The following is a 27786-nucleotide window of genomic DNA, read 5'->3' on the forward strand; positions in this document are numbered from 1 at the left end:
ATTTGCTCCAGACTTATATCTTACACAAGGAGATATTTTCTTTGAGGAGCTTTGCCGCGTTTTACTGTATCTCACATCCACTTTCTATCTCTGTAATAAGGCATTGAAGTAACCATATACCAAATCCCCTGGCGACCTGTTTTTCCTTCACACATGTATCCTTTTTATATAGTTTGTGTGGATGTGTCTAAGAGAAAGCGCCATAGTAAAGGCCTTCGAATGCACAGACGAGTCTGATCCGCCCACGTCTTTCGTAGATAAAAGTCGATGAGTCACTGACTGGGATGTTTTAATGATCTGATCTGCTGCACCTATTTCCCCCAGCTTCCATCTATAATGGTTTGTATTCTGATTACTCACAACATGGTTTTCCCACAGCCCATCTGGCAGCTGCACAGCCTCAAAGACTGCCATAATCGTGCCATGGATTTGTTCCCCATCTTCACAACAATATCATAATTCATAGTTGACAGGTTTGTAATGGGTATCCATCAAACATCTCGGGGTTGCTCGTTTAGTGACTCCTCGCACTTCATCAGTTATCTCCGCAGTTCCTGACACAAAGTAAAAGACCCAGTGGATTTTGTTCTAGATGCAAGAGCAAGTCCAGGGCAGTAAGTGTTCCTGAGCCTCCTGTCCTAGTTATTCCGGGATGGGGATTCAAGACTGTGAGGTGGAGTCTAAGCAGTAAATTATTCATTTCTGCCTCCTCTGGGCACAGTGCAACTTTAACACACATGTAAAACTGCTGTGAACATGCAAATGTGCACCATGAGGGAGAGTCTACTGATACTGAGCAGTCCAGATCACTTCTGCCTTCTCCAATATTTCACTTGAGCAGCACATCCAGACGTCGCAGAACTGAACTAGCAAGAAATAACACACTTGTCAAGCGACATTTTAGCTGACCAGCTGCTACAAAGGACTGTGTCAGGCAGTGAGAGCTGTGTTATGGAATGCCATTTTTGAAATATGCAGGTCTGTAGAGTCCAAAGAATGTTTTAACTTATACATAGTGCTACTCAAGAAATTTCATCAGAACAAGTAAATGAATATGAATGCTTGTTTTCCTTGGTAATTTTGGGAAATAAAAACATCTGTATTGGATAAAAACAAGAAAGATGCCTTTGATGCCCTATTGTAAATCATTATGACATTAAAGTAATAGAATAACATCTCCATGGAGACGAGCACATGGCATATATCACAGTGCACATTTATTTACATTGTATTCTATACAGACAAATACATTCTGTAAATTTACCACATTTTGGATACTATTTAAAGGTGGGACTCTGATGCTAAACCACTGGAGCAGAGTTTCTCTATAACTATAAAATGGAAATGGTAACCCAAGCGAATTACTTGTAACTAAAAGTCACTAAAGTAAATTATAATCATAAATGCTCTGGATATGTTTTGTGTGTTTGGATAACAGTTAATAAGAGGCCATGTGGTTTTGCTTGTTTGTGCTATTGGATTTTTAAAGAGATTCTAGAGTCGGAATGAAAACATCCTTCAGTGGATCAGATATCCAAAAAGTTGTTGGGTTAGAAGATCCTATTTATACACATAGCATGGACTCATTATGAGCCCAATGACTTGACGCTTTCAAGCTCCCTTTATTTTTCACCCCAAGATGCGAAAGACAGAACTTGGAATCAGTACATTAAAGAGAAATAAGTGAAGTCCTTAAGGCAAAGGATTATTTTTGAGCACTTCTAATGCTTCATAATGAAATATGCAGCCCAATATTTTCCATAATTTGCATTCTGAAAACATGTTCAAGCCTCCTTAACTGGACCATTCTGTTTTCAATATGCATTTCTTTGCTTGGTGCACAAATGCACAACTTTTTACTTGCCTTTGTTTTGAGTTTATCTTAGTCCTTTCTGGTCTGATGCTTCCAAATTGCGTCTGTCACTGTTAAAATAAATTTGGTGAGTAACATAGACTCGCCATATCATGATTCACTGTTTTTCAACTCAAACTTTTCCCCACCTGTTCCTCCTATTGCTCAGCCTTAATAAGGTTCTGAATGAGTCACACATGAAGTTAACCAATCACAGATAAGTTTGAACTCGCTGGAAGAGCAATGAGTTACCCTTTAAAGACAACGTAAAGAAAATAAGTACATTAATTGTGATAAAATCATAACAGATCTGGCTCCAAGAAAACCATTATATCACTTTTTATATGAATACAGTGTCTGTGTCTGTTTAAGTTCAGGGTAAATGGTCAGTGATGGAAAGCTGGAGCCTTCTGTCCCCATACAACCTTTAATAGTTCCACGCAGTGATTTGGATGCAAACCAGGAGTTGTTTCATCTCATTCACTGGCCATTTGAGTTTTAACGATTCAATAGGGGAAACTAAGAAAACCAAGAAATGAATGTAGCCTCTTTTTACACCATTGGTTTTACTCAGCTCAGTTTCTCACCTAAAGTTTTTATTGTTCAACTTAAGGCTACTGTTGAAGTGCAATAAAGGTCCACTCCAACTCAAAGGTGTAATAGAGCTGGATTGGATCCAGGAGTTGGTTACAATCGGTGTCCCACTGGAAACAAAACCGTTTATTCTTGTGTGTGTGGGAAGAGCTGGAAATGGGCATAATTAGCACAGTGCGCATTCATGTTAAGAGTGTAGTGCGCTAATGAAGTCTTCATGCGGGGTCCCCAGATAAAAGCGAGAATTAACTGGTGCCATTATAATTTAATTCAACAGAAAACATTATAATTAGTGTTTGTGGGCTCTACTGTCGTTTTTCCAGAGCCCTATCGCTCCAATTATGTCCTATCTCCGGAGAAGAATACGCGCCTTTCCCCCAGAGGGTCCACTGGGGCGGCTGCAGGATTTCGGTAAAGGGCCCGTGGATATTGGGACGTGGGAGTGGTACTGATCTGCTGCTGATGATTGAACGTGTGTGACGTTCTAACTGCAGCTATTACCAAAGTGTACGTGAGGAGAGACCTGCCAAGACGCACTCCATACGGCAGATTTGGGGAGGGAGCGCGCGTGGAGGCAGCAGCAGCCTGCAAGGGGGTGGGGGGAACGACAGGGCAAGAGAGAAGAGAAAGATCCCGAGCAGAGTTGGTTGGATGCTTTGGGGGGCAACAGAGCGCTGACACAGGCGCTCCAAGACATCAGGGAAAAACAAGGGGGTCCCGTACCGGAGGTCTAGAGGCGTATGCACCAAACCGGCTTTAGGGATGTAGTCGACGCGGTTTCGAGCTCAGCCCACCCGAGCTCATCACCATGAAGAAGCACTCCGCGAGGGTCGCCCCGCTGTCCGCCTGCAACAGTCCGGTGCTCACCCTCACCAAAGTGGAAGGTAGGGACTCTTCAAATCGATTCCTACATCATCGCCAAACGCTTCTATTCACTGCGATTCTTTGGAGACAGAATTTAAACACCAATCCAGTCTTAATCAGTTCAATTCGTGGAGGAACTTTTCACAACACCTCAAGTCTCCTCGGATGATCCATTTGGCGCATAACTTCACTTAAAATGCTGCCAGTCTGACACTAAAAATACTGCATTGATTCTTCTCCCTTTTTGCTTGTTAATTGTGTCGTGTTCAGCTATACCAACTTGTGAGCATGCAAGCCCCTATACAGCTGCCATCCTGACGCATTGATTTTAGAAGCACAGTCGCGTCTTGGTCCTACATGTTCAATTCCTCTGGGAGTATCTCAACTAGATTTTGCTGCAGGGATTCCCTCCCATAGCAGTCCACTAGAAACAACTGCCAACATCTGGTACATGGAGCAAACATATTAACAGTGCTTTTTATACGCACTCAACCTCTGACTGATCTTCACTTCTCCGCTCCACTGGTTTTATGGGAGTTCATCCTTCTATTTCGTGTCCAAGGATGCAATTAGGAATCCTGACATTCCCTGACACGCAATAAAAGACGGCCAAGTGTTCCAATGACCTGCTGTCTTGCATTGGACATTCTTATCAGTCATGTTCAGGGTCCCATACCAGCAGTCACTTTCCCTGCTCCTTCCTGTCTATACTGTGCTTGGATGGATTTTCTATTTATGTCATGCTTTTCTGCTTCAAATCACCCTTGAATATTATTAAACACTCCAAGAATGGGGTGATTTCTGTAATTTGAATCTGGCTAAAGACTCAAATTATCAGAAAATTAGCTGAGTAGTAAAATCAACTGTAATTTTCTTAATGCAATATATTCAGCCTTGATAAACAGAATGCTTTAAACTAGATTATGGGAGTGATAAAATCTGCTGCAGGTAAAATAACAGTGCAAGAGCCAAGTTTAACTGGAGAAACTGGTCAATACACTGACCTTACCAGCTGTTATTTTTCAATGAAGCTTGATTTTCTTATTTACACCTATTGATTGTTGATTATTCATTGATTATAAAATGACTCATAATGAATAAATATACAATAATGTAGCAAACGATGTGCATGTTTGGATAATACAGAAGCTTTCACGATGCATATCAGTGACTTGACTTATCCACACATTGATATGATAAGCATAAGCAGCTGTGACATGGGACTGGGGATAGAGGGGGCTGTGTAAATCTGTGTGTCTATGGCTCATAGTATTGTAAATTGTCTGCCTCCAGTCGACTTCGGGCTCCCTTTTTCAGCCGCTGCTTTGAAGGAATCACAGGGGGGCACGGAGGATCAACACGAGTTTTTCTCAGACTTTGCTGCTTATGTAACTGCTGCTCAAAGTCTCTGTTCTCTGCACTAACAAGTTACAAAAAAATCGTCATTTTCTGTGTGCCCATGTAGTGACTCAGAATCACAGAATCAAAGCGTGCAGTGATATAATGTTTTTGCGCTCATTAGAACATTTTTTTGTCTCAAAAAAGTTACTGTGTTGGCCATATTAGCCTTAGAGGGGACTGTGGCATCAGTAGCCCCGGAGTTATAGTAGTCATCCAATAAGAGGAAGACGGGGGGCTTTAATCCTGCTCTACCCAGGTCAGGCATTGTTGTTTCTTTAGACATGATTATTATTATATGGCTAATCATCAAGAAGTTTAATACATTTCTAAGAGAGCTTGGCAATGGGTTAATGAAGGAATGTTTTGGGGTTTTTTTTCTGCATGGTGAAGACTTGGAACATCTGGATGCATGAGCGTATGCATCTGAAAATCAAACCCCTAAACGCCACTATGAACTTGATGAACTATGAACTTAATCTTTGTGGGAAAAACAAACTTTTTTTAGGCAGATATAAAACTTATCAGGCTGTTTACTACCACTGAAACGCAATGATTCAAACATTTACCAGTGAGTCAGTAGAGCCTTTCCAATCAATATATGTGCACTTTATCTCTGCCATTGCGAGATAGGATCAAGGTTTCTAGTTCTTCTTGGGCATCTGCAGCATTATCCTGTAGCCAATAGTCATAGTGTTATTCTGTAGTTAATTCACCCAGGCAGTGGTCCATGTCTGATGACCATTGATTTCTCTACAGTGTCTTAAGTGTTGGTCTCATGAGGAGGTTTGAGTTGTTTCTGTGCTGAGAAGTTCATAGTAGCGTTTGTGACTCCATTTCATGCTTTGGCTTGTGGTGCTATACCGTTTGTAGTAAATGACTCAGCAGTTCACCTATATTCCCCAAAGAACAGGGTCATTTTTCACCCGTTGCTGTCATACTCTTGTTTCACAGTGGGCTTCACGCACCTTGAACACAGATAACGTGCAATGAATGACAAATCTATTACCAAACAAAAACTGGGGCGCAATAGAAAAACTGTTCTGTGCTCCTGAAAAAGATATTCACCTGAGGAGACCCTATAACGTATTCTAAAAATACACTGGTTCTTTTTAAACTTTAGAGAAATTTGTAGGATTAATTCTTCATATCTGCACAAAGAAAGTGATTTTTAAAGGTGCACAGTGTATTTTTTTTCTCGTGGAGGGTCCGCTACCTGCTTGTAACCATGGAGATGTTATTGCGTTGCCTATAATTTTCCACAGTATGGCATTATACTTATCTAACTACATTGAGACAAGCACTTTTTTAGCGATAAAAAAGTCTGTAATTGTATATTAAGTTAAATAGATGACATACTGTGGAACATTGTAGATAGATAAGGTGGTGGATATGCCAACAGAAAAGTTACACAGTGCATTTTTAAATACAAATATAAATATGGGAAAAAATAATAAAATAAAAAAAAATAAAACTATATGACAAAATATATAACACATTGCATGTCTCTAAATGCACATTAAAAAGGATTTTGTCTTTCTGAAAAACACACTTGCTCCCTTTCTTAACCTTTTAGCACCACATTCTGCCTTCTGTTTCTATGAAGGACCCAGACACATTTGAACTATCTCCCTCCATGTTCAAATTGAAGTTGATGTTGAGAGCAGTGGACAGGAGCAAAAGTGTGGTTAGTTTGCAATTGCTCTAAAAGCAGGTATAATGAGCGCGCTGCTTGATAGGTGTGTCCTGAATACAAAATGACAAGGCTGTTATTTTATTAAGAGCGGGTGGGTCTATGCCTGTGAGAGGAGAAGGCTATCATTTAAAGTTCAAGTGAATCCGATTATATCCCAGTTTGATGTGAGCCCGAGACCTTTAAAACGCAGTCCATTATGCAAGATTGGGAGGGTGACATAACTAGACCTGTCACAATAACACATTTTGACCACGATATATCACTACAGAGAAATAAACGATCATATTGAAACTACTTTATGCCACTTAAGATTAAAATAAAGCAAGACAACAGAATGAACCAATGATTAGCCATAAGAGTGACATATACAACTAAAATAACAACAAATCCTCACTTTTGCAAAGAAAAAAAAAAAAGATTGAGCCTCAAAATATATTGTTCCAAGTTTCGTATATTCAGCAAATTGATATAGTAATTATTGTGACATTCCTTGTATATAGTATTTAGGCTAATCACTTGCACAGTGCACTATAAAACTAATCGCCATGAAGATGTTATTACTTTGCCTGGGTCTGAGATGTTACACAATATGACATTAAACCAATATATCTTGCATTTATTACATTCTGGAGTTTTTATTGCTTTAATAAGTCTTCCCACGGAGAGGTAATAATTATAGCAGCTCTATGAAGACAAGCTCCCTCCACGTGAAAAGTAACAGCACATATTTTTATGTATTTTTATTTGAGAGTCATAAAAAGATTACCTAACATGAAGTAAAATGAGCTCTGATCTGTGAGGATGTTGTTTATTTTGCTATAGATTTGCATTATACACAATTCAAAATTAAACACATTTGAACACTTTTAATGACTTTCTTAAAAAAATAAATAAATGGAAAGAAACTGTGCCTAAAGCATTTGTTGTTCATTTGTGACCATTATGTGTAATGTCTCAGGAAATGCTTCACTGCTTTTGATGTGGAAAAATCACTGAGTTGGCTCCTCAGTTTATGTAAAATGATGATGAACTTTTGATCCCATTTAAAAAATAACCTGTCATCAAAGACCAGCTGCTGTATGAACAATTACACGTACTGCATAAAAGAAGAGGTGCTGCGTTCATTTGGTTAAAGTTCAGGAAAAGAACATTGCAGTTTAGGCAAAGTGTTAACCTATCCATTATTTTAACAGGGATGGTGTGGCCAATCCTTTATATATTGATTTGTTTGAGAAAGTGTTGGACTCTTGCCAGTCTGTTGCGCTGTGTACAGGCAGTATATTTCCGTGCTGAGTAACCTGTCAGATGTGAGTGGTTATTGTATGGAACCAAGAGGAAAGTGACAGCCGTGTTTTGCTCTGTCACTAACCTGTGGCTTATTGCAGCAGTGACCTGTATCAAGAGCGTCTGTTCAAACCGCGTCAGGGTCACAGCCTGTTCTGTGACTCACGTTTGCCCGGTGAAGCTGAAGGACAGTGGCCAGTTCAGGTGCAGGATCAGTAACAGACCTGTCCTTGTCTGCCCTCTCAGGACATGAGCGCATGTGCCCCACCTCTCTGCGTGTTTCCGCTTGTCTCTGTGTGTTATAGAGAGAGACAGTTTGTCAGAGGAGCTGCTCTGTTTAAAGGTCTTAGACTGACAGCGAGCTGTCACCACCCGGTATCACACACTGTGTCAGAGATTTTACAGGCACTCCGCTGTGTGCTGTCTGTCCATCTCATACAACTCACATCACTCAAGTGTGCCATAGTATCAGCATAAATGATATTGTTAGACAGCAAAGTTCAACCCTGAAGTGCTTTTTTCAAGATCCAATGCATTATGGTTTTATGTATAGTGACATTGACAGTAAGTTTAACAATAAAGTAGGACATGACCAACTTTTGACATATTAGATGTATGGTTAAAGAAAGGGCGGACTCATTCATATTCAGCCGGGAGCTTGAGACAGTAAGACAAGAGTTTCTTTGAAGAATGTGCTGGAGATTGATCTGTTTACCCCCCCAAAGCGCTGAGGCAAAGCGCTGCAGTGCTCTGCTGCTCTCACAGAGGTGTCACTAAACAGCCTGGTCCAGCCTGGTCCAGCCTGGTCCAGCCTGGTCCAGCCTGTCCAGCCTGGTCCAGCCTTGTCCAGCTGCTCTGATGACACATGACCATATGTTCTACTCATAGAGCCTGGTGCTGCTTCACATGTGCCTGTAGACCATATGAGGAGTGTGTGGTTATTCAAGAGCAGTGTTACATAGCCGTACTGAGACCTTTCTTGTCAAAGATGGGTTTATGAGTAGAAGAGGCTCTGGGCGCTGCTGGCACGTTTGGGATTTGCAGATATCAGCGGGAGAGATCTGCACTGCAGAGACTGCAGGAGAGGAAGAGAGAGAAATTATGTCAGGAAGTGGGAAAAGTGTTTGGTGAAGTGCTAACGGTGATAACTGTGACCCCAGAGGAACCAGGACATATATCTAATGTGCCTACAGTGAACACTGAAACACCAGAGGGAATCACATGTCCATAAGTCTGTATAAGACAAAGATTGATTTAGTCAACCTTTAGCTGTTGGTTAATTCACTGGCACTGACTGTATTGTAGGACAGAGAGGACACTGTGCAGATCAATAAACACTTAAGGATACAGTAGTGACACAGACCTCACCTTTGTGGTGAATTTCAGTTAAGACAAGGCTTAATATATCAAAGCCCTGGGTGCACACGGCTGTCAAGGGAATGCCACTTCTGGTTCAACAGGGATGCCAAACCGCCTGCTCCTGTCTCTAGTGGTTTCATGAAAACATGATGATTCATTTTTATTTGTGGATTTTTCTGTTACAAATTACACAGAAACTTCAAAGGCATGCTGTGCAAAATCGGCCATATGCAAATAAACAACTGACACACTGAAAGTTTACCCAGTTCAAGTTAATAAGACTCAAATAGATAGATTTTCATGTCCGGAAGTTATGTAGAGATGTATCCCGAATCCTGGCAGTCTGTGATAAAAATGGACAAGGTTAAAGACCTTTCCCATAATAAGCAGTTAAAGGTCATGACACTTCCTGATGGTTCCGCAATGATAATATTGGCTCTAAATGTCGATAACACAAAAGACTTTCTGCCTCCACTAAATCTGATGTATGCTGTCTACAAAACTCTACAATATCTGCCTATGCAAGTGAAGTATATCTAATACAAATATACAGTTTCCACTTCAGGTAATGCTGCACAGTTTGCACTTGTTTAATCAAAAGGTTCAAGGCTATTAATTTCATAAAGGCAAAATCTGTTACATCTGATGTGGAAAATCTGATTTGTTTAAAACGTTAAAGACTGAAAGTTCAAAATTCATTGTACTTTGTCTTCCAAATGCAATACTTTAAGTCCATTGGTTAACTGACACATGTGATTGGGTGTTTTTGTGCATGTAAACACACTAAAGAAGCTATCTACTTTTCTGAGTTATTATGAAAGTTATTACCCTAGTTATCAGATTTTTACTAGCTATGTAAATGTACTTAGTAACTCCTCAGCTGAAGAAAATGTGTGCATAATAATTAGTGATACATAATGTGAAACATGATGCTAAACATGTTGACAAGTACCAGAGCTCTAAATGCTTTGCTGGGCTCTCTTTACTCTGGGGACTGATTGGCTTGGCCCATAGCTGCATTTGGAAGATTAAACAGTGCTGCAGTATGGAGCAGTGGCCAGCGTGATGTGGGATGGTGGCCCAGCAAGGGCAATTTCTGGGCACTGTATTAAATAGATGACCTTCAGAACAAGCTCAAGACAAACAGGCTGTGGGAGGCGGGAATAGGGAATGCCCCACCAGCGCCATAGACTTTGATAAACATCCGAGCGCTCCTGTCTCTATTGGAGCTGTGCTGATTCATCATTTAGTTGCAATAACAAGCAATGATCTTGAGTCATCTTTCATTGCTGCCAAATTTTCCTCCGCACTGCGAGAGTGGGCCGCGCTTCTACTGCGACTATTGTTCCAGATGCCTTAACAATACGGTATAATTTCACTTTAATTGCATCACGTATTCATGTTTTTTCACCAAACAAAACGCAAATCTCCTGGGCAATATGTACAGAGCCTTGGGAAGCCGACTGCATTAGCATTAGAGGCGATAGTCATCAGTGAAGTTAATCTATGATATGATGAGACCACCTGGCAAGGTCAGAGCAAGCTCCAGGAAAAAAAGAGCTGTCTCATTGGTCGTGATGGATGCCTTCTTAAACAGTGCTCTAATAATATGTTACACGTACGAATGGCGGCTGCTTATATAACTGCAGTGGAATATGAGCACAGGTACATAATGATAACATGATTGACAAGCAGTGTCCAGGTCTGTTACATCAATTATTAGTGAACATGTCAGGAAATAGTACAGTAGTTCCACCTGTAGTAAAAGCCATTCAGAATCTAAGTTACAGTAATTTAAAGAAGACCTATTGTGTTTGTGTGTATTACATAGTTATAATCTATGACACCCTATGTTATAATTTGCACATTTTAAATCACAATATTCATCTAAAAAGACTTAAAAGAAACAAGCTTGCTGACTGTGGTCCCCAATGGGAGCTGACGTCACCATAAACGTCAACACAACAAAGACCATGTAGCCATTGGCCCGTCGTATGGATAGTCACAGATCTGACTAGAGAGAAGCAGATTTATTTGTCCCAAAATGACTCCGCAACGCTGCCCCAAATCCCACACAATATCAGCAATTAAGAAAATAAAACTGAAGAATGAAATAAGTACATAGCTGTGGGCGTATGCCGGTGGCGGTGAACATGTGGCTTGATCTGCAATATGGCATCTTGAAAATAAGAGATTAAAGGATTGCTCAAACATGCTCAAATCTCAAACATGCACAAATCACTCCAAATGCTCCAAATTTCAAAAGGGTAAATGAGAAGAGGAAGCTATAACATGGTTAAAAGCTCTGAAAAATCAGTGTTGCATAATAGGTCTGCTTTAAGTGGGTTTTGTATTGTATTGTAGTATAGTTTCATGGCAGGCTAGTGGATAAACGGTGTGATGTAGTGTCCCCAAAGGAAATATAAGGAGTAAAAGTACATGGTGGTCATGAAGGGATGGACATGGTCAGAAACAATGTTCAGGTAGCCCGTGGCATTTAAACGATGCCCAATTGGCACTAAGGGACCTAAAGTTTGCCAAGAAAACATCCCCCACACCATTACACCACCACCATCAGCCTGCACAGTGGTAACAAGGCATGATGGATCCATGTTCTCATTATGTTTACGCCAAATTTTGACTGTACTATTTGAATGTCTCAACAGAAATCAAGACTCATCAGACCAGGCAACATTTTTCCAGTCTTCAACTGTCCAGTTTTGGTGAGCTTGTGCAAATTGTAGCCTCTTTTTCCTATTTGTAGTGGAGATAAGTGGTACCCGGTGGGGTCTTCTGCTGTTGTAGCCCGTCCGCCTCAAGGTTGTGCGTGTTGTGGCTTCACAAATGCTTTGCTGCATTCCTTGGTTGTAACGAGTGGTTATTTCAGTCAATGTTGCTCTTCTATCAGCTTGAATCACTCGTCCCATTCTCCTCTGACCTCTAGCATCACCAGGGCATTTTTGCCCACAGGACTGCCGCATACTGGATGTTTTTCCATTTTCACACCATTCTTTGTAAACCCTAGAAATGGTTGTGCGTGAAAATCCCAGTAACTGAGCAGATTGTGAAATACTCAGAGCGGCCCGTCTGGCACCAACAACCATGCCACGCTCAAAATTGCTTAAATCACCTTTCTTTCCCATTCTGACATTCAGTTTGGAGTTCAGGAGATTGTCTTGACCAGGACCACACCCCTAAATGCATTGAAGCAACTGCCATGTGATTGGTTGATTAGATAATTGCATTAAGGAGAAATTGAACAGGTTTTCCTGATAATCCTTTAGGTGAGTGTACTTTTACTGTAATTTTGGCACACATTTTTTTCATAACATTCACATTCATTGACATAATACATAATGGTATACTACTATGACTGCACGAATCTGATTTGTGGTATTCTTTCTCCTCTTTTTCTTAATCTTTTTACTCTATTTTGTTCCTCATAAACTATAGGGGCTGTTTTGTGCGGGGCTATTAAAATGATTTATTAGCTCCTTAAGTGTTGGGGCTGACACTCTCCACACTGCTGTAATAATGAATTGTCAGTAGAACACAATGTCATGAAAGATCGAATGAGATAAGGAGCTCGGTGTGAATAATGCAGTTATTGACTTTTTCACAAAATAAATATTCATGTGGCTCAGACAATTGGGGCATCATTTTTCATCTTTTCTTAGATTTGTGTTGATATTGTGCAGACCGCGAGTATCACTTCCTCTTTGGAAAATGGTGGCTAGCGGGTTAGCTTTGTCCATTTATATATACAGTCTATGGTACACGGAAATGTTATTGATTTGTCTTAATGTGTTGTATGTTGCATTAAAGTTATCTACCTTGCAGTTATTCAAGTACAGGGCAGGGGTTTTATTGTTAAAGACCTTGAAAACATGCATTCTTCATGGAGATGGCTTAGTTTAATGCCATACTGTAACATCCTCTTGGGCTGGTAGTGCACTCTCCTCTGAAAGTTACTATAGTTCACCTGGAATGACTTGGGAGAACAAATTGATCATTGAAAATTATTTTTGTAATCAGCTCTGAAGTTCATTGAGGACAGGAGTGTAGTATTTAACTGTGCAATCAAAACTTGCTTGATTGGTTCAATACACAATACTCAAGATGTATGGAGGCTATTATGTTTTGACAGATGCAATGAAAAGTTAACAGTTGCCTGGGATGTCTTTGGGAGCTTTGGGAGAGGTTCGTGTGGCTGTGGAGGAGGTAGTCTCAGATATCTCATTTGCCCTGTCACATCCGCTGTTTGGAGACACAGACATCACACTCAATCAGGTCAGTTTTAGCGCTGATGGATTACATAATAATTCAATAAGGAAACAGTCATAAGATAAGAGTAGCCTATTTATGCTGTGAACATGAGATCTCTCTTCTCTAGACTGGATTTGTATATGTGTTTTGTAATGAAACAGTTTTATGATTGTAATTACCCGTCTATCAATTTTAAAATGCTTTAATCAAAAGAAAAAACAACAACACATAATTAATTTCAGTTTTGAATTACAGTAATATGGGGGCTTCTTCAGCTCGGCAAAACCTTGAGCAAAGCCAAGTGTCAAGCTAATTGTCCAATAATCTACAGTGTTTAGCTTGAGAGAACCTCATGTAGCAGGTGAAGAATTAAGATGTGAGGAAGAGGGACGTCACCAGTCTCTTTTTACTGGGGCCCAGATTAGACCTAAATCAACTGTGTCCCAGTATGAAATGACCTAGTCCGTGCTCTGCGCAGGAGAAAAGTGACTAGCGCATGTTGCAACATCTATGTTCAGCTCACAATACAGGCTGTGCTGCACATAGTTAGACTATAGCCCTGTGGTTCTTTAGGTTACATTTAGCTCATAGTCATAGTGATGAACAGGTGAACCTGTAACCAGTTGTACTGCACAGGGCAGGGGAGCTTGGGACACCACCGGGCTGGTTCTTACCGGCATGTAGTGAGTAATTAAAAGCTGTGGGAAAAGTTTAGAGTAAATAAAAGCCTGAGTTTTTAGTCAAAATTCACTTTACTTCATATTCACAAAGTTGGAAGCAGAAAAAATTATGACAGAATATGTATTTTATGTATATTCAGTAGCCCGTGGTGCTGCAGTGAAGTGCAACACATTTTTCACTATACTCCAATTGGATTAAAAACAACATTAAACATGAGGCTGCAGCTCGTAGTACACTCAGTGCCGAGAGGGGGAGGGCGAGAGCATAGGGGCGGAGCACGGGGGCGGAGCACAGGGGCGGAGCACAGGGGCGGAGCACAGGGGCGGAGCACAGGGGCGGAGCACAGGGGCGGAGCACAGGGGCGGAGCACAGGGGCGGAGCACAGGGGGGCTGCTCTGGGAACCACTTACACAGGAATTGGACAGTGATCAGTAGCATGTGTAAAACACATGTTAAAAGTAGCTTATAGTTGTAGTAATAATAATATAGCTAACAGCCTGTCTTGAAAGATAATTCTTAATTAGGCTACTGTATGAATTTATTCATCTAAAATCCACCAGAATACAGGAAATTATAACTGTTGTTTTTTTTGTTTTTTGTTTTTTGTTTACAAAACAAAGGAGCTTGTGCCACAGTATAGCTGCATATCTAGTGACACCCCTGGTTAAGAATGCATTAAGAAAGGGAGGAATGAGTTCGACCACTGCTGACTGTTTAAAATGGTCTAAAACTAGATTTGTCTTTGTTTGAAAACTGTTAGAAATCGGTACAGGGCCTTTAATTTTCAGTATATGCAGTAGCTTTCAAAACATTAATCACAAAGCAATACAGTGTATTGGATAATTAAAACAGACAGTACAAAAACAAGTAATCAGATAGTTGTGATTTCAAATATAATAATTTCCAACGATCATAATTAAGACTTTCTTATAGCTCAAGGTAAAGTTGTAACATTTTACTATTTCTACTGCTATGCCCAGGGAATTCACTCCACCTGCTGTAAAATTTAAATGTGCACCTGTCTGACTGTGAGCACACTTTCTGCTAAGTAAAATAAACTGAAATGTGATGGTAGAACCCTTGGGCTTGTTATTTAGCAGAATCGTGTTCATATTTTTGCCTGAAATTGTTGCATTGCGGAGTAGAAAATGTAATTTAAGTAGGCATCCAGAGGCAAATTGGACTTACTGCTGCTTAACTTGACAGATTTATTTCATATTTTTAAAAGGGGAGGGAAGAGGTCAGAGGCTCTGTGAGAGCAAATAAAAATCTTTTATTGTGCATGGGAAATAAGAAAAAAGAAAAAAAGTTTTTGTTTTCCATGTGTATTTGAAGGGAATGAGGTCTATTGCTGTAACTAGACAAAGACTTTTCACATTGGTATTCATTCAAACATGAGTTCACTTTTTCAGCATCAAAATACTGACTACGTTAGTTCATTTTTCTAAAGTAATCATGTTAATTTAAGTCAGTGAACTGGGGCATCTATCTTTCTTGTTTAGAAAGATTCATTTTCATTAATTATGGGATTGACAGTGACACAGCCGTGCAGTATTTGCCTGACAACAAAAGGATAAGAAGTTTGAATCTGGTGTATGGTTGAACTTGTGACTAGGATTGTGTTGTCATGTATTAAAACTTGACAGTTTAGAACATGACATTGTAACATATTGTTCGTTTATTGCAAAGTTGTCAGAAAAGAAAAAAAAAGATTAAAAAATATCCCTTTCTTGAACAGTATAGAATGTTTTGATCTATATCAGAACTAATATAATATAACACAGTAATATTTTATTTTTTATTATTATTATTTATTTTTTGTCATTGTTGAATGAAAATCAATATTGAGTTCTAAGCTTTTTCCTTGGTATTCAAAATAAAAAATTAAAATGTCAGTACTGATATTAGTTCTTCTAACCCTAGATATAGTTACATTGATTCTTCTCATAAAACCTCTTTTTCTGCTCACCTGTAGGAGAAGAGCGCCCTCGGGAGAATGTGGTGGGCACTACAGACGCACAGTCGGCGGCAGGTGCAGCAGGAGCAGAGTCCAGCACCAACAAGAGGAGGCTGCGCTGCTGCATCAGAGTCACCAAACTGCAGGTGCAGAAGGCGCTGTGGGGGGTTGCCATGGTGATGTGTGTGTGCTCGTCCTGGGCAGGCTTCACGCAGATCTCCAAACTTGCGTTCAAACAGTTTGACGCCCCGTTCACACTCACCTGGTTTGCTACCACCTGGAACTGCCTTTTCTTCCCCCTGTACTACATTGGACACATGTGCAAAAGTCCAGAGAGACAGACTCCACGACAGAGATTCAGGTGAGACGTACTGAAGGCGTGGCAGCAGAAAAGTGCTTTATTTTGTCAGACAATTTAGCCTATAGTTTTTACCACACACAAACTTGTAGGTAAAACTGCCTTTCATAATTAATACATAGGAAAAAAGAATCAAATCTATTCCTTTTGAACCCATGAAAATCCCTCTGAATGACCGGTGTATACAATTTTGTTACTTAAGCAAAAGTACAGATCCAGAGGCAAACAGTTACACAAGTAAAAGTAAAAGTATCACATGAAAGTTCTTTTTCCAGCTCAAAAGCAGAGTAGTGGAGTAAATGTACAGACACCTTCTCTCTAATGTAGTTAAGTTAAAATAAAAAGTACCAACTGTAAAATTGACTTAAGTAAAGTACAGATACCAAAAAATTCTACTTATGTACTGTACTTTAGTACTTTTACTTTGTTACCTTCCATTTTTAGGATTGGCAAATTATTTATACGATTTTCAGTGGTGTTGTAGATAATACTATAGATCACACATGTCAAACTCAAGGCCCAAGGGTCAAATTTGGCCCCTTGACAGGGTAAATTAAAAGTTATGATGGTCTTAAAATGTCATTTTATCAATAAATACGCTGTTACACAGTGATATTTTTACATGTAGGCAAATGCATATGTGATATTTGTAACTTGAATAAGTAGTAAATACAGAAACAATTAATTAAGAGGTTTAAAAAGTACTTACATTTATTTTACATCTGGCCCTTTGAAGGCAACCATTTTCCTGACATGGCCCTCGGTGAAAATGTGTTTAACACCCCTGCCATAGATGATCGTTTTTCTTCTGTAAAAAAATAATTCGGCAGATATGCAGAGTCACCACTTGTTTACTTTAATTTCCAAAATGACTCACCAAATATTTAATTTGCGAAATCAGATGTTAAGCCCATGTTTGCTCAATAAGAAGCAGAGAGGCAAATTCTCCAATGGCTTCAAATAGTTTTGCAGCTGAAAAAGTCCATTAATCATGATATTTAGACATAAGTGTTATCAGTGCTGCTCCCTGCTGTAGACAAAGAGACAAATACAGCAGCACAGTAGACTCAGTGTTAGATGGATGGGCCCAGGAGAATGGAGCTACACCCAGACTTTCTATGGGATTCTTTTCTGTTTGAGGACTTACATAAGGATTTTAAGGGCTCAGACTGTTGAAACTCAGAAATACAAGCAGAATATTAAATGATCACTCTTCATTGTTGAATTTGAATTTGTAACAGCACATGGCTCTCAGGCACGAAAAGTACAGGAATGACAGATTAAGGAGACAGACGCGATTCAAACCTGTTGACTTGTACATGATGTACAAAATGTACATGAGTGAAGTGAGGTTTAAGTTCATATAGTATTTTACAGAGACCATATAAAGGAGCATTAATCAAAGAAAAGAGATGCTTTATACCAGACTATAGCTCTCTAAGCTAATTTCCAGCTGCAGTCCATGAGGAGGTAGCTATGGATTGTAGTCCCTCAGTCGTCCAGGTATGATCCATAGCTTTTGTCCAGTTGACAGAATTGAATTTTTCTTTTGCTGTGGATTTGGATTGTTTTCTAGATACTTTGTTGGATCGGATGGGCAAGAATCTAAGTAGTGTATGGCTTGAGGGGACCCCATGTTGAAAGTTTATATTTACCAAAAAAGGAATAGGGTGCACAAGACAGACATGAGATACAGTAAATTACTATTATAAAATGACATGCTTAGAAACTGATCATGGTTAAGAATTGGATTGATATAAATGACAGGTGAATTAACCAATCAGAGAGACGTTTGTGTCAAAACATCAATGCTTACACATAAAAAGGGGGGGAACAAATAACACAAAGGTCTAAGAAATTCTGCAAAACCAGAAAATAAATTATTTTTTATTTTATTTTTATTTATATTATTAAAATTATTTATCTGAGGTAAAAGAAGTTATATGTTTTGTTGTGAATAATACACAAATTTTCAAGCTGAGATATTTTCCGCATTTGAGAACGCTCTGTGCTTTTTAAGGACTAGCTGGTCAGGCAGCTCCTGACCCCGGCGCTTCACTGGAGTTACCCATTAGTCTTTTTTATTTTTTTTACATTAGAATGTATTGAATATGAGGATATATAATTTGCGTGTGTGTGTGTGTGGGTGTGGAGCTGAGCAATATACAATAGTGCAGTACTGTTTTAATTCAATTTAAGTTTATTAGTTTGGCACATTTAAAATTTAACTTAAACTGGCCAAAGTGCTTCACACAAATGTCAACCAAAAACAGATATACAGAACATATGGCACATAGGTAAATAACAATAAACCAATAAAACACCAAGATATACTGTCTAGCTAGAATTAAATGTCAGAAAGAAGAGGTGGGTTTTCAGTCTATCCTTAGACTGCGTAACGACTGAGAGGATCTGACAGGCAGAGGGATGCTGTTCCATAGTCTGAGCGCTGCCACAGAAAAGGCTCTGTTACCTCTAATCTTGAGCCTGACCCTGGGCACAGCCAGCAGGAGCAGGTCAGCTGACCTCAGGGCTCTGGGTGGAGTATAGAGCTCCAGTAACTCCCTCAAATGAAGAGGATCCATAGAGTGCAGACATTTGAACACAATCAACAACATTTTGAATTGCACCCAAAATGAAATAGGAGCCAGTGCAGGTTTCACAGCACAGGCATGATGTGCTATCGTCTCTTAGTTTTTGTCAGCTAGGTGCAGCGTTCTTTGCAGTCGCCAGCAAAGTGAAAAGGTCAAAAGTAAAGTAGAAGGTATTGTATGTATTTTAGTAAAGCAAAAGGATGCAGGAGAGTTAGTGCTGAGAGGAGCCCTTTACAAACCTCACTGAGCTAATTTGGTGTTGAGGTTCCTGAGCAGAGTCAGCTGAACAGAGCTGATTCATGCCACTCCACTGTGTGTACTGTAACAAGGTGTGCTGGCAAAGACTCTCCTGTGCTGCCTGGCCTTATTGCTGCTCTGTTTGTTTCAGAGGACCAGATGCTTTCAGGGTGAGCTGCGACATAAACAGTGTAAACAGCAGTGTGTGAATGAAAAATGTATTACGCTGCTTTCCGACTGGGAAACAGGAAGGACCATAGGAGTTTGGAAATAAACAGTGAACAATGCCAAGTATACACCAGCAAACAGACTCCACAGTAAAGGAGTGTAAAGAATTCAGAGGGATTAAGAGCTCCATCTCTGGTGAGCATTGATTTAAGCTCTTACGGCTCTTGTGATGATGATGTTATAGCAAATATTTTTGTTTGATTGCTTGGTTTGATTATACTGAATGTGGGTAAAATGGGAAGATGCACAATCCAAGAAGCTGTTATTTACACGGAGCACAAAGAGGCACTATGTAAGTTTTTAGGTAGGGGAACCAAAACCTTTTATTTATGGAAATGTTGTTTTGCTTGGACTGTTGCATAGATCTCCATAGAGTCAAACAGGTGACTCCAACAAAGGTTACCATACTGTAACTGTGTTCAAGACAACACCTACACCTTACTATTCAACCTAAACTCATTTACTATTTTGAATTGCTGGTTTGGACTGTAATAGTAATAATGCATATGATTCTGACTATTGATGGTGTTTAGAATCTGAATGTGATAATGTTATACTCCCAGATGGGGGACAAGAGACAGTTTTTCCTATTAATAATTATTTTACTTTGCCATGACATTTCTAAAAGGTGAAGTCACCATGACTGGCATTATGACATTATTGACTGGACCCAGAACTCACTGAATTATTACAAAAATCTACATTTTAACAATATTAATTTTAGCTGCCCCCATTTCAATTAAATATTATTGGCCTATAGAATGTTGTGATGCTATCTGAAACCCAGCAATATATACCAGTACATTGATTCAATGTTTTACCACAAGATTTCCTCTGCTTATATGACAATAAGTGAGTAGTATGTATTATTCATTACTGATTAAAACCTGAATCTCTTTATCTGAATATAGGGAGTGTAGTAGATTTTTCGGCGACGACGGCCTCACCCCAAAAGTGTTCTTCACTAAAGTGGCTCCGTTCGGCCTCCTGTGGATCCTCACCAACTACCTGTACCTGCAGGCGCTCAGGAAGATCAACTCAACAGATGTCTCTGTGCTCTTCTGTTGTAACAAGGCCTTTGTCTTCCTCCTCTCGTGGATCGTGCTCCGAGATCGCTTCATGGGGGTCAGGGTAAGGGCAATGCAAATCTGTTATTCTTCTTATACCCAGAGACATGTGCGTTGAAATGAGACAATTGCACCACAGACTTTAATACAATGAGCAACAAAGTAAATCTTCAGCTAAATGTCTACCAGAGAAGTCAGATGATTTGCATAGTGTAATTGGTACATTTCCTTTGCCTTTCTGTTGTATTGAGTCATTTGTATGCCACATGCTTGTACAGTACAGTAATATAATTTGGATCATTAGTTTTTGCATTGTGAATGAACTGATCAAATCTAAACCAGTCTAAGCTCTGTGATTGGCTGGCCACTGTCTGAGAGGTAAACTGCCCTAGGTGCTTCGATGGGATTTAGACACTACCTGTCCCTGATGAGAAAAGTAGGAGGATGAATAAATCAGTCGCATACTATATTACTGGGTGAGTCTGGGTTACATGACAAAAAGTATTGTTTTTATGTTTTAAAAGGACAGAAATAGGGATGGTCTTTAGAATTTAGTCTAGTATGTAATTTACTGAGGCAATTTCTACTGAAGGACAAGGTGTGTAGTTGTGTGAGGTGTAGTATTACCTCACCTGAATGTCAGTGCACATTGCATCACTCCCATATTAATGTATACCTGTTGGGCCTTAGTAATACAGTGTGTCATACAGTGTGATTTTTATTTTATTTTTTACCAGGACACATGTAGAGAGAGAAGCATGGGTATCATGGTCCTTTGTTGTGTTTCAGATATCCAGTCATGCTGCACCCTGCAGAATGGATTTTCCCACTTTCTACACTCACTCAAACCCCCCTTTTCCCCTTCACGCTGTCCCACCCTCTCCACCCCCATTATCTGTGATATAGGCCGTAGTGAGAGAAAAATGCCATCATAATTTTGATTCTCTCTACCGCTCTCTCTCTCCCTCACATGCTGGGGAATGAGGAGTGCAGCATTTGACTGTCCGCTGCAGTGCAGGATGAGTGTTAGATGAGTTTGTCATGAAAGTGAAAGACTAGAACATCAGTATATAGGGGCAGCAGATTCAATCATGTTTAACTTCAGCATGGGCTGTGTCTGTTGAAAACAGAAGCTTTGGTTTGCAAAAACAAAACACCTGCAGATGGGCACTGCAATGTAGTAACAGGATGTGCAAACAATCAAAATGCTTTTCAATTATACAAAGCACTGCTCTGACACAATGGATGAGTTGTAATTATGTTCATATCATTGTGGCACAGATTTGTCTGAGTTTGGAGGTGGTAAGTGAAACAGTCTTTTCTGCTATTCCTGTCACATTTGTGCACTACACCAACACCTCGGGGTCAGTGACCCTTTAAACAAACAGTCTTCACACTAAGTGAGTGACACGTAGCCTGCAGTGCAGAAACTGCCGCTTCGCCAATGGTGTCCAAAGCCTTTGGCCAAGCAAAAGCGCATGGCTCATTTGTCTTCTTGACACCTCCGTATGCAGAGCAAATCCACTCAGCTGCGCCGTGTCCCTCTCTCTTTAACTCAAACCAAGCAGAGTCACATGCACATAATGACCACATAAACTGTACCAGGGCTCACCGATAAACATGACAAGGTTGAACTGTTGTTCCTGAGACAGATGGTTGGGTGCGTCTTGTAACCGTGTGATTCCTGGATAATCCCAGAGGCAGTACAGGGAGGATGGATGTGGATCTAGGTGGTATTTGGTTTGTAAACACAATGACAGTGCAATGGAAATCAATGCCTAACAATCACAGCGGCGCTGCATAAGCAGTGTATCCTGTGTATGTGCTCTGAGGGCTGATTATGTCTGGAGGGTCGGGTGTAGGACAACTGACACTTAATAAAGCTGTGTTCAAATATTAATTTTCCTGTGATTTGTTCCTGTGTCTGAGAGGCCATGTGTGCCTGCTGCTCGCACACAGCAGTGGCGGCTTGTGATTCTTTATTACCCCACTGTGAGCAGCATGCCACCCATTCTTCACTCTCTAATGTCCTCCTTCTCTTTGTCTACAGATAGTAGCTGCTATCTTGGCTATAGCAGGCATTGTAATGATGACCTATGCTGATGGATTTCACAGCCACTCTGTCATAGGCATTACTTTGGTAGTGTCCTCTGCTTCGATGTCAGCACTCTACAAGGTATTTTTTGTTCAGCAACATAAACACCATTTAACATTTTATTTGGAATATTTCCACCTACATCTATTGTGTAAATTGAATATTTGAGACAGTGGAGGTTAAGTGGTTAACCTCAGGCTATTGTGTCCTAACAATGAAGGTTGAAGTAAAGTTATTTTTGACAAGCCCTGTCTCCACAGCCCTGCTGTCAGTGCTGCCTAATGTGATAAACAGGCAGCTACGGCTCTCTGCCAAAGTTATGGCAGGTGCAACTCCCAAACCAAGAGCTCTATGCTCCTTAAGGAGGTCATATATTATAATTCCTGACACACACTATTTGTCTCCTCCCTCCTCATCTACAGGTTATCTTCAAGATGGTCTTGGGCAGTGCCAAATTTGGAGAAGCTGCTCTTTTCCTGAGTTTAGTCGGGAGTGCCAACTTTGTGTTCCTCAGCTTTGTGCCGGCCATCCTGTATTTCACACACGTGGAATACATTGCCTCGCTGGCAGACATTCCCTGGGCATATTTCTGTGGAGTATCAGCACTACTTTTTGGTATGTGTTGTTCAAAATAAAAAAAAATTAAAAAAAAACTGCTGCAGCAAGATACATCTTTACAAAATATGTAATTGATAATATCTACTTTGTTTCAGCTTTTAGTGTCCTGGTCAACTTTGGCATTGCAATTACTTATCCAACCCTAATTTCCCTTGGCATTGTTCTCAGCGTTCCTGTAAATGCCAGTAAGTGCCTTGGCTTTGCTCCAATAACTTACTGCTCCAGTTCACACTTAAAGCCACGATATCAATTCTCTTTAATGCAAAATCTAACTTTGTGTCTTGTTGTTTACCACAGTGGTGGACTTGTACACATGTGAAATTAACTTCAGCACAGTTCGCCTCATTGCGGTCTCCATCATTTGCCTGGGCTTTCTCATGCTACTGCTTCCTGAAGACTGGGATCAGTGCATCATCCAGCTCAGCGCCAAGCTACGGAAACGCGACGAACCAGCAGATGGCAGTGGCGAGTTAGGAACGGGAATTACCTGGAGAACTCGAGCCAGGACATCTATGTCAACATTTGCACATTGACTTTATTGCAAACTCACACATATTGAAATGGACACTCCACCTGCTCAGTGCTGGGACTTTACCATTACCTGCCTGGTACAGCTGCAGCTTCAAGGGTCAGTAGTGATGTTTTGGCTATATGTCAATGTAGGCCAAAATGAAAGACATTTGGGACAGGCAAATAATGTGTCATTGCCATGCTATTTTCCCTTCAGAAATGGCTCATGATGATGCATGGACTCATGAATTGTAATCCTTCTAACTCCCAATTAATCAGGTAAAACTGATTGTGTTATTTTGCCTGGGAAAACTTGTTAATTTGAGCTTTTTTGCATTTAAACATGTTTAAGACAGGCCTAACACTACACACATACTGGCTTTATTCACCTTTACAATCCAAAGAACTAAACATGAATGCCTAATAGATGAACAGAACTTCCACAGTGACATTTTGAAGGGGTCTTGATAACTACCTGCCTTTTGTGCACTGTACATAGCTGTTTCACACCTCAAATGCATTACAGCTGTAGGCCTGATAGGATGGGGTGGTGTGAAGAGGCCTGTCTAGACATCTTATGATCACTCAGAGTTTGAGAAGCCTTCACTACCCTCTTTTTACATCTAAAATAGAGACACAAACCTCAACCACACTGATGCTATGCTTCCCCGGGCTAAAGTACAGCTTAGAACCACATTTTCTCTCAAGACATTTAAAACCAGCAGCATACTGTTATATTGCATGGGAAATTGGAGATGAGTTTTCATACAAAACTATACAAACCAAACTTTAATTTGCAAAAGCACACACCATGCAGACTTTTTCTAAGTAAATTACATACAGACAAATATAAACTTTAATATTGACTTTAAACATTCAGTATATACTGATGTTTATGCTAGTGTAAATAAAATGTAGGCAGAAAATACACTGTAGGCCTATGCATTGGGGTGTATTTGACTTATCACACTATCTGAGCATTCTTCGCATGACAAAATATTGTCGAAATGTTACTGGGCTGAAAGCGTAGCTAATCTTGATTTCCATGATGCTCAAGTGTTAAGTCTTTCAGCCAATAAAGTCATTAGAAATCTTTTACAACTATGAATAAACAGAACAACCTGGCACCAGCTTTGAGAGACACTGACTGAGGACTTGTTGTGAATGTACATCCACCATTGAACCACTTCACATGCGCCTCTATACAGTGCAGAGAATACTGTTCGTCTGGAATACATCCATTCGAGCATTTTTCATCACCATGACTTTTTATATTATTGCATTTTGTTGGTTAAACCGGTGTGGTCACAGTAACATCTGGAGGAGCATGCACATACTGTATGAGCATAAACTGAACCACTTCACTGCCTTTACTTTATTTTGCAATGAGTACATTAGCACTGTTTCCCATTGTCATTCTTTATGACAATAATGAATAATATTGTATTCCTCTGGAATTATTGCTAAACATAAATGTAAACCTTTGTAAGGAATGATGATTTTTACACTAAGATGCATATGAACATATAATTATCACAAATGAGAAAGAGGTGTTAAAAACATAAATAAATTATGGGTTTAATAGCCTTGATGTCCAGTTTCTTCCGAGTATCAGATCTTTTGTATATAAAAAGATATTTATGAACTTTCTTGTCTTTGATTGGTTTGTGTTTTGTCTCTGACATATTTTACCGTTTAATCTTTTGTAAGAATCTGTATAAACATTGGCTTATTAGTAAAAAAAAAAAAAAAAAAAAAAAAAAAAAAAAAAAAAAATCAAACAAAACAAAAAGATACTATAAGACATCATGCTCTACTCTGACTGTAATTTGTCCATAAAAAAAAGTCGCCTGACGCTCCTTGGTCAGTGCAGAGAAAGGAAGTCTGCTCCCCTCTAGTGGCCGAGGGGGAACCTGCAGACAGTCCAGCCGCCTGCCCCCAGGGTCCTGTGGCCACACTGAGCACGAAGGGGAGGCATGGTCTGGATGACACACTTTGCAGAGTTGCTCTTCAGAAGTTTGTTTGAAGTTTGTACTTACAGTGAATACTGAGGAGCAATACTTGGAGTTGTCATAGGCTGTACCCTGTGAGCAGGAGGGCATGCTGGGATTTGTTGTAAGAGTACTGGGTTCACTGTTTCTAGTACCCTCCTCCACGTCAGCTCTGCCCTCCACTCCTCTACCCATCAGTCCTCCCAGGCGTGTTCGTATCTTCTGCCTCAGTGCCTGAAAGGCTCCCTGGAAACGCTTGCTCAATAGAGCATACAGTAAAGGGTTAATGTCTGAGTTCAGCAGCACCAGCCAGTATGAGAAAGTGACAGCGAAAGATGGGACAAGATTAGTCTGGCCTGAGATCGCCGTTTCAGTAGCTTGGACTAAAGAAACTCCCACGTAAGGCGTCCAGCACAGGAAGAATGCACAGATGACCAAGAACAGGCGGACAACTCCATGTTGGTTCTGTTGGGACAAAAGCAAAGATGGAGGGGACACAGTATGAGCAAGAAAAGAGAAGAAGCGTCTAGAAGTAGATTTGTTGTGTCTTGCATTTGATGTTGAAAGAGTCCCTTGCTCTTCACTGAGCTCAGACACAAACTGTCCGCTCACATGATAGATGAGTTTTGAAGGCGCGTGCAGACTCCCACAGTGCTGATGTGACGGATCACCTGAGGCAAAGACTGTGCTGGGGTTCCTGCTGCGCTGTACAGAGTCCTCCAGTGTGTGGATCCTCCTAGCATGACTGCGTGCCACCTTCACAATGTTAAAGTAGCAAAAGAGGATGACCACTGCTGGGATTAGGTAGGACAGGACAGCCATGAAGGCAGTGTAGCTTGGACTAATAGACCAGTTGACAGCACAGTTAAACATTGAAGGCACATATTTCACTGAGCCCCAGCCTAGGAGAGGAGGACAGTTGGTGGTTAGGGCCTGCAACCAAATCCACAGGACCACCACACAGGTCCTCCACAGAGTGCAGCGGGAGGTGTAGTGTAAACAGTCCACAATGGAGTAGTAACGGTCCAGAGCTATGGCAGCCAGTGTCAGGACAGAAGCTGTGCAGTAAACAGAGGAGGTGTAGCCCACATATAAGCATAGGTCCTATAGGAAAAGGAGGAACAATGTTATTCTAATATTCAAACTCAACAGAGAAAGCAGTGACAGAAAAGAAAAAAAACTTGTATAATTTTACATGATTGCTTCATTTTGTTAACCTTAAAGCTTTCAGCCTGTTTAAACAAGAGGTTGTATCAAGAAGCAGTGCAGCCACAGCAAGAAAAAAGGCAGTGATCTGTTTTAAGTCTAAAGTAGCTCTATTACATGGCCATACTAAACAAATATAGTTTAATAATCCTTATACTTGAAGTTTATATTGTGCATCTTATGGCTCCATGTAATATAGGCCTGTGTAATTGAGTAGTAGAGCTATTAGGTAATTGAATTAAGCAGAGTATGAAGAAAACATGTTACTTACAGTACACTGCTCCCATCCGCTGTTCATGAGGGACAGGGCGATAAAAGGCATGACTCCAGCCCCCACAAGCAGGTCACTGACGGCCAGGTTCATGATCAGCACTGATGTCACCGAGTGGAAAGTTTTAGTTGCAGCCACAATAACGAGGACCAGAATATTACCTAAAAAACACAAAACACAACTCAAGCTTTTAGATAAAACATGGAGCAGGTTCACTGGTGTTTAATTATGTTTGCGTAATTTGGATAACTTGGCTGCGCGCCTTTACGCATGGTACAACAAGAGAAAATAATGAATTATTTAAGTGAAAAGTATTGTTTTTGCCAATTAATTACGACAGCTTAAATCAGAAACTTGGAAAATTGAATCTTATCACAAAAACTTTAAGTTCAGTTCAAGTTACACGGGGGAAAAGCGCAAAAGGACGTAGGCACCTGTGACAGCTCCAACACACATCAGCACCATAAGGATCTCCAGAAAAAGCTGAGTCCGCGGTGATAGTGTCCCATCTGCGTCCTGGGTCCAGTTTGTGCTCACAGCCAAACGCAGAGAGGTCCAGGAGCCAGAGCCCGAGTTACTCATCTTCCACGAGGAGAGTAAAAGCTAATCACACATGATGGAAATAGCAGACTGCAACGTGGGTGTGAGCGAATGTCTGCG

The 27786-nt window shown here is 40.3% G+C and overlaps 2 protein-coding genes across 3 annotated transcripts in view; one reads left to right on the forward strand and one right to left on the reverse strand.

The window, feature by feature from the left end:
• slc35f3b (solute carrier family 35 member F3b) overlaps nt 1–25301 on the forward strand; it is a 50166-nt gene extending 24865 nt beyond the window's left edge. The window contains exons 1-7 of one of the 2 annotated variants that reach the window (XM_033979778.2): nt 3031–3330; nt 15970–16312; nt 20280–20499; nt 22486–22611; nt 22953–23145; nt 23244–23333; nt 23446–25301. In XM_033979778.2, coding sequence (XP_033835669.1) covers nt 3255–3330; nt 15970–16312; nt 20280–20499; nt 22486–22611; nt 22953–23145; nt 23244–23333; nt 23446–23681 — 1284 coding nt within the window. In that variant the 5' untranslated portion in view covers nt 3031–3254 and the 3' untranslated portion in view covers nt 23682–25301. Of the gene's footprint in view, nt 1–3030; nt 3331–15969; nt 16313–20279; nt 20500–22485; nt 22612–22952; nt 23146–23243; nt 23334–23445 lie in introns of those variants that run through there. The other variant, XM_055227243.1, reaches the window with a different exon arrangement.
• Nucleotides 25302–25454: 153 nt separating this feature from the next.
• Nucleotides 25455–27708, reverse strand: LOC117382217 (5-hydroxytryptamine receptor 1D). Its single transcript, XM_033979312.2, has 3 exons — nt 27561–27708; nt 27127–27287; nt 25455–26753 (listed from the first exon to the last, which is right to left on the reverse strand). The coding sequence occupies exons 1-3, from the start codon at nt 27706–27708 to the stop codon at nt 25455–25457; spliced, it is 1608 nt and encodes a 535-aa protein (XP_033835203.1).
• Nucleotides 27709–27786: the final 78 nt, after the last annotated feature.

Source organism: Periophthalmus magnuspinnatus, chromosome 15 (assembly GCF_009829125.3).
Source record: "Periophthalmus magnuspinnatus isolate fPerMag1 chromosome 15, fPerMag1.2.pri, whole genome shotgun sequence".
NCBI classification, from domain to species: Eukaryota; Metazoa; Chordata; class Actinopteri; order Gobiiformes; family Gobiidae; genus Periophthalmus; species Periophthalmus magnuspinnatus.

Bases quoted from the DNA above. Each gene is read 5' to 3' on its own strand.
- LOC117382217 (XM_033979312.2), bottom strand. From the start codon at position 27,708: ATGAGTAACTCGGGCTCTGGCTCCTGGACCTCTCTGCGTTTGGCTGTG. The intron at 27,288-27,560 runs GTGCCTACGTCC...TGTGTTTTTTAG, and splicing joins GTGTGTTGGAGCTGTCACAG to GTAATATTCTGGTCCTCGTT. The intron at 26,754-27,126 runs GTAAGTAACATG...CTTTTCCTATAG, and splicing joins GCGGATGGGAGCAGTGTACT to GACCTATGCTTATATGTGGG.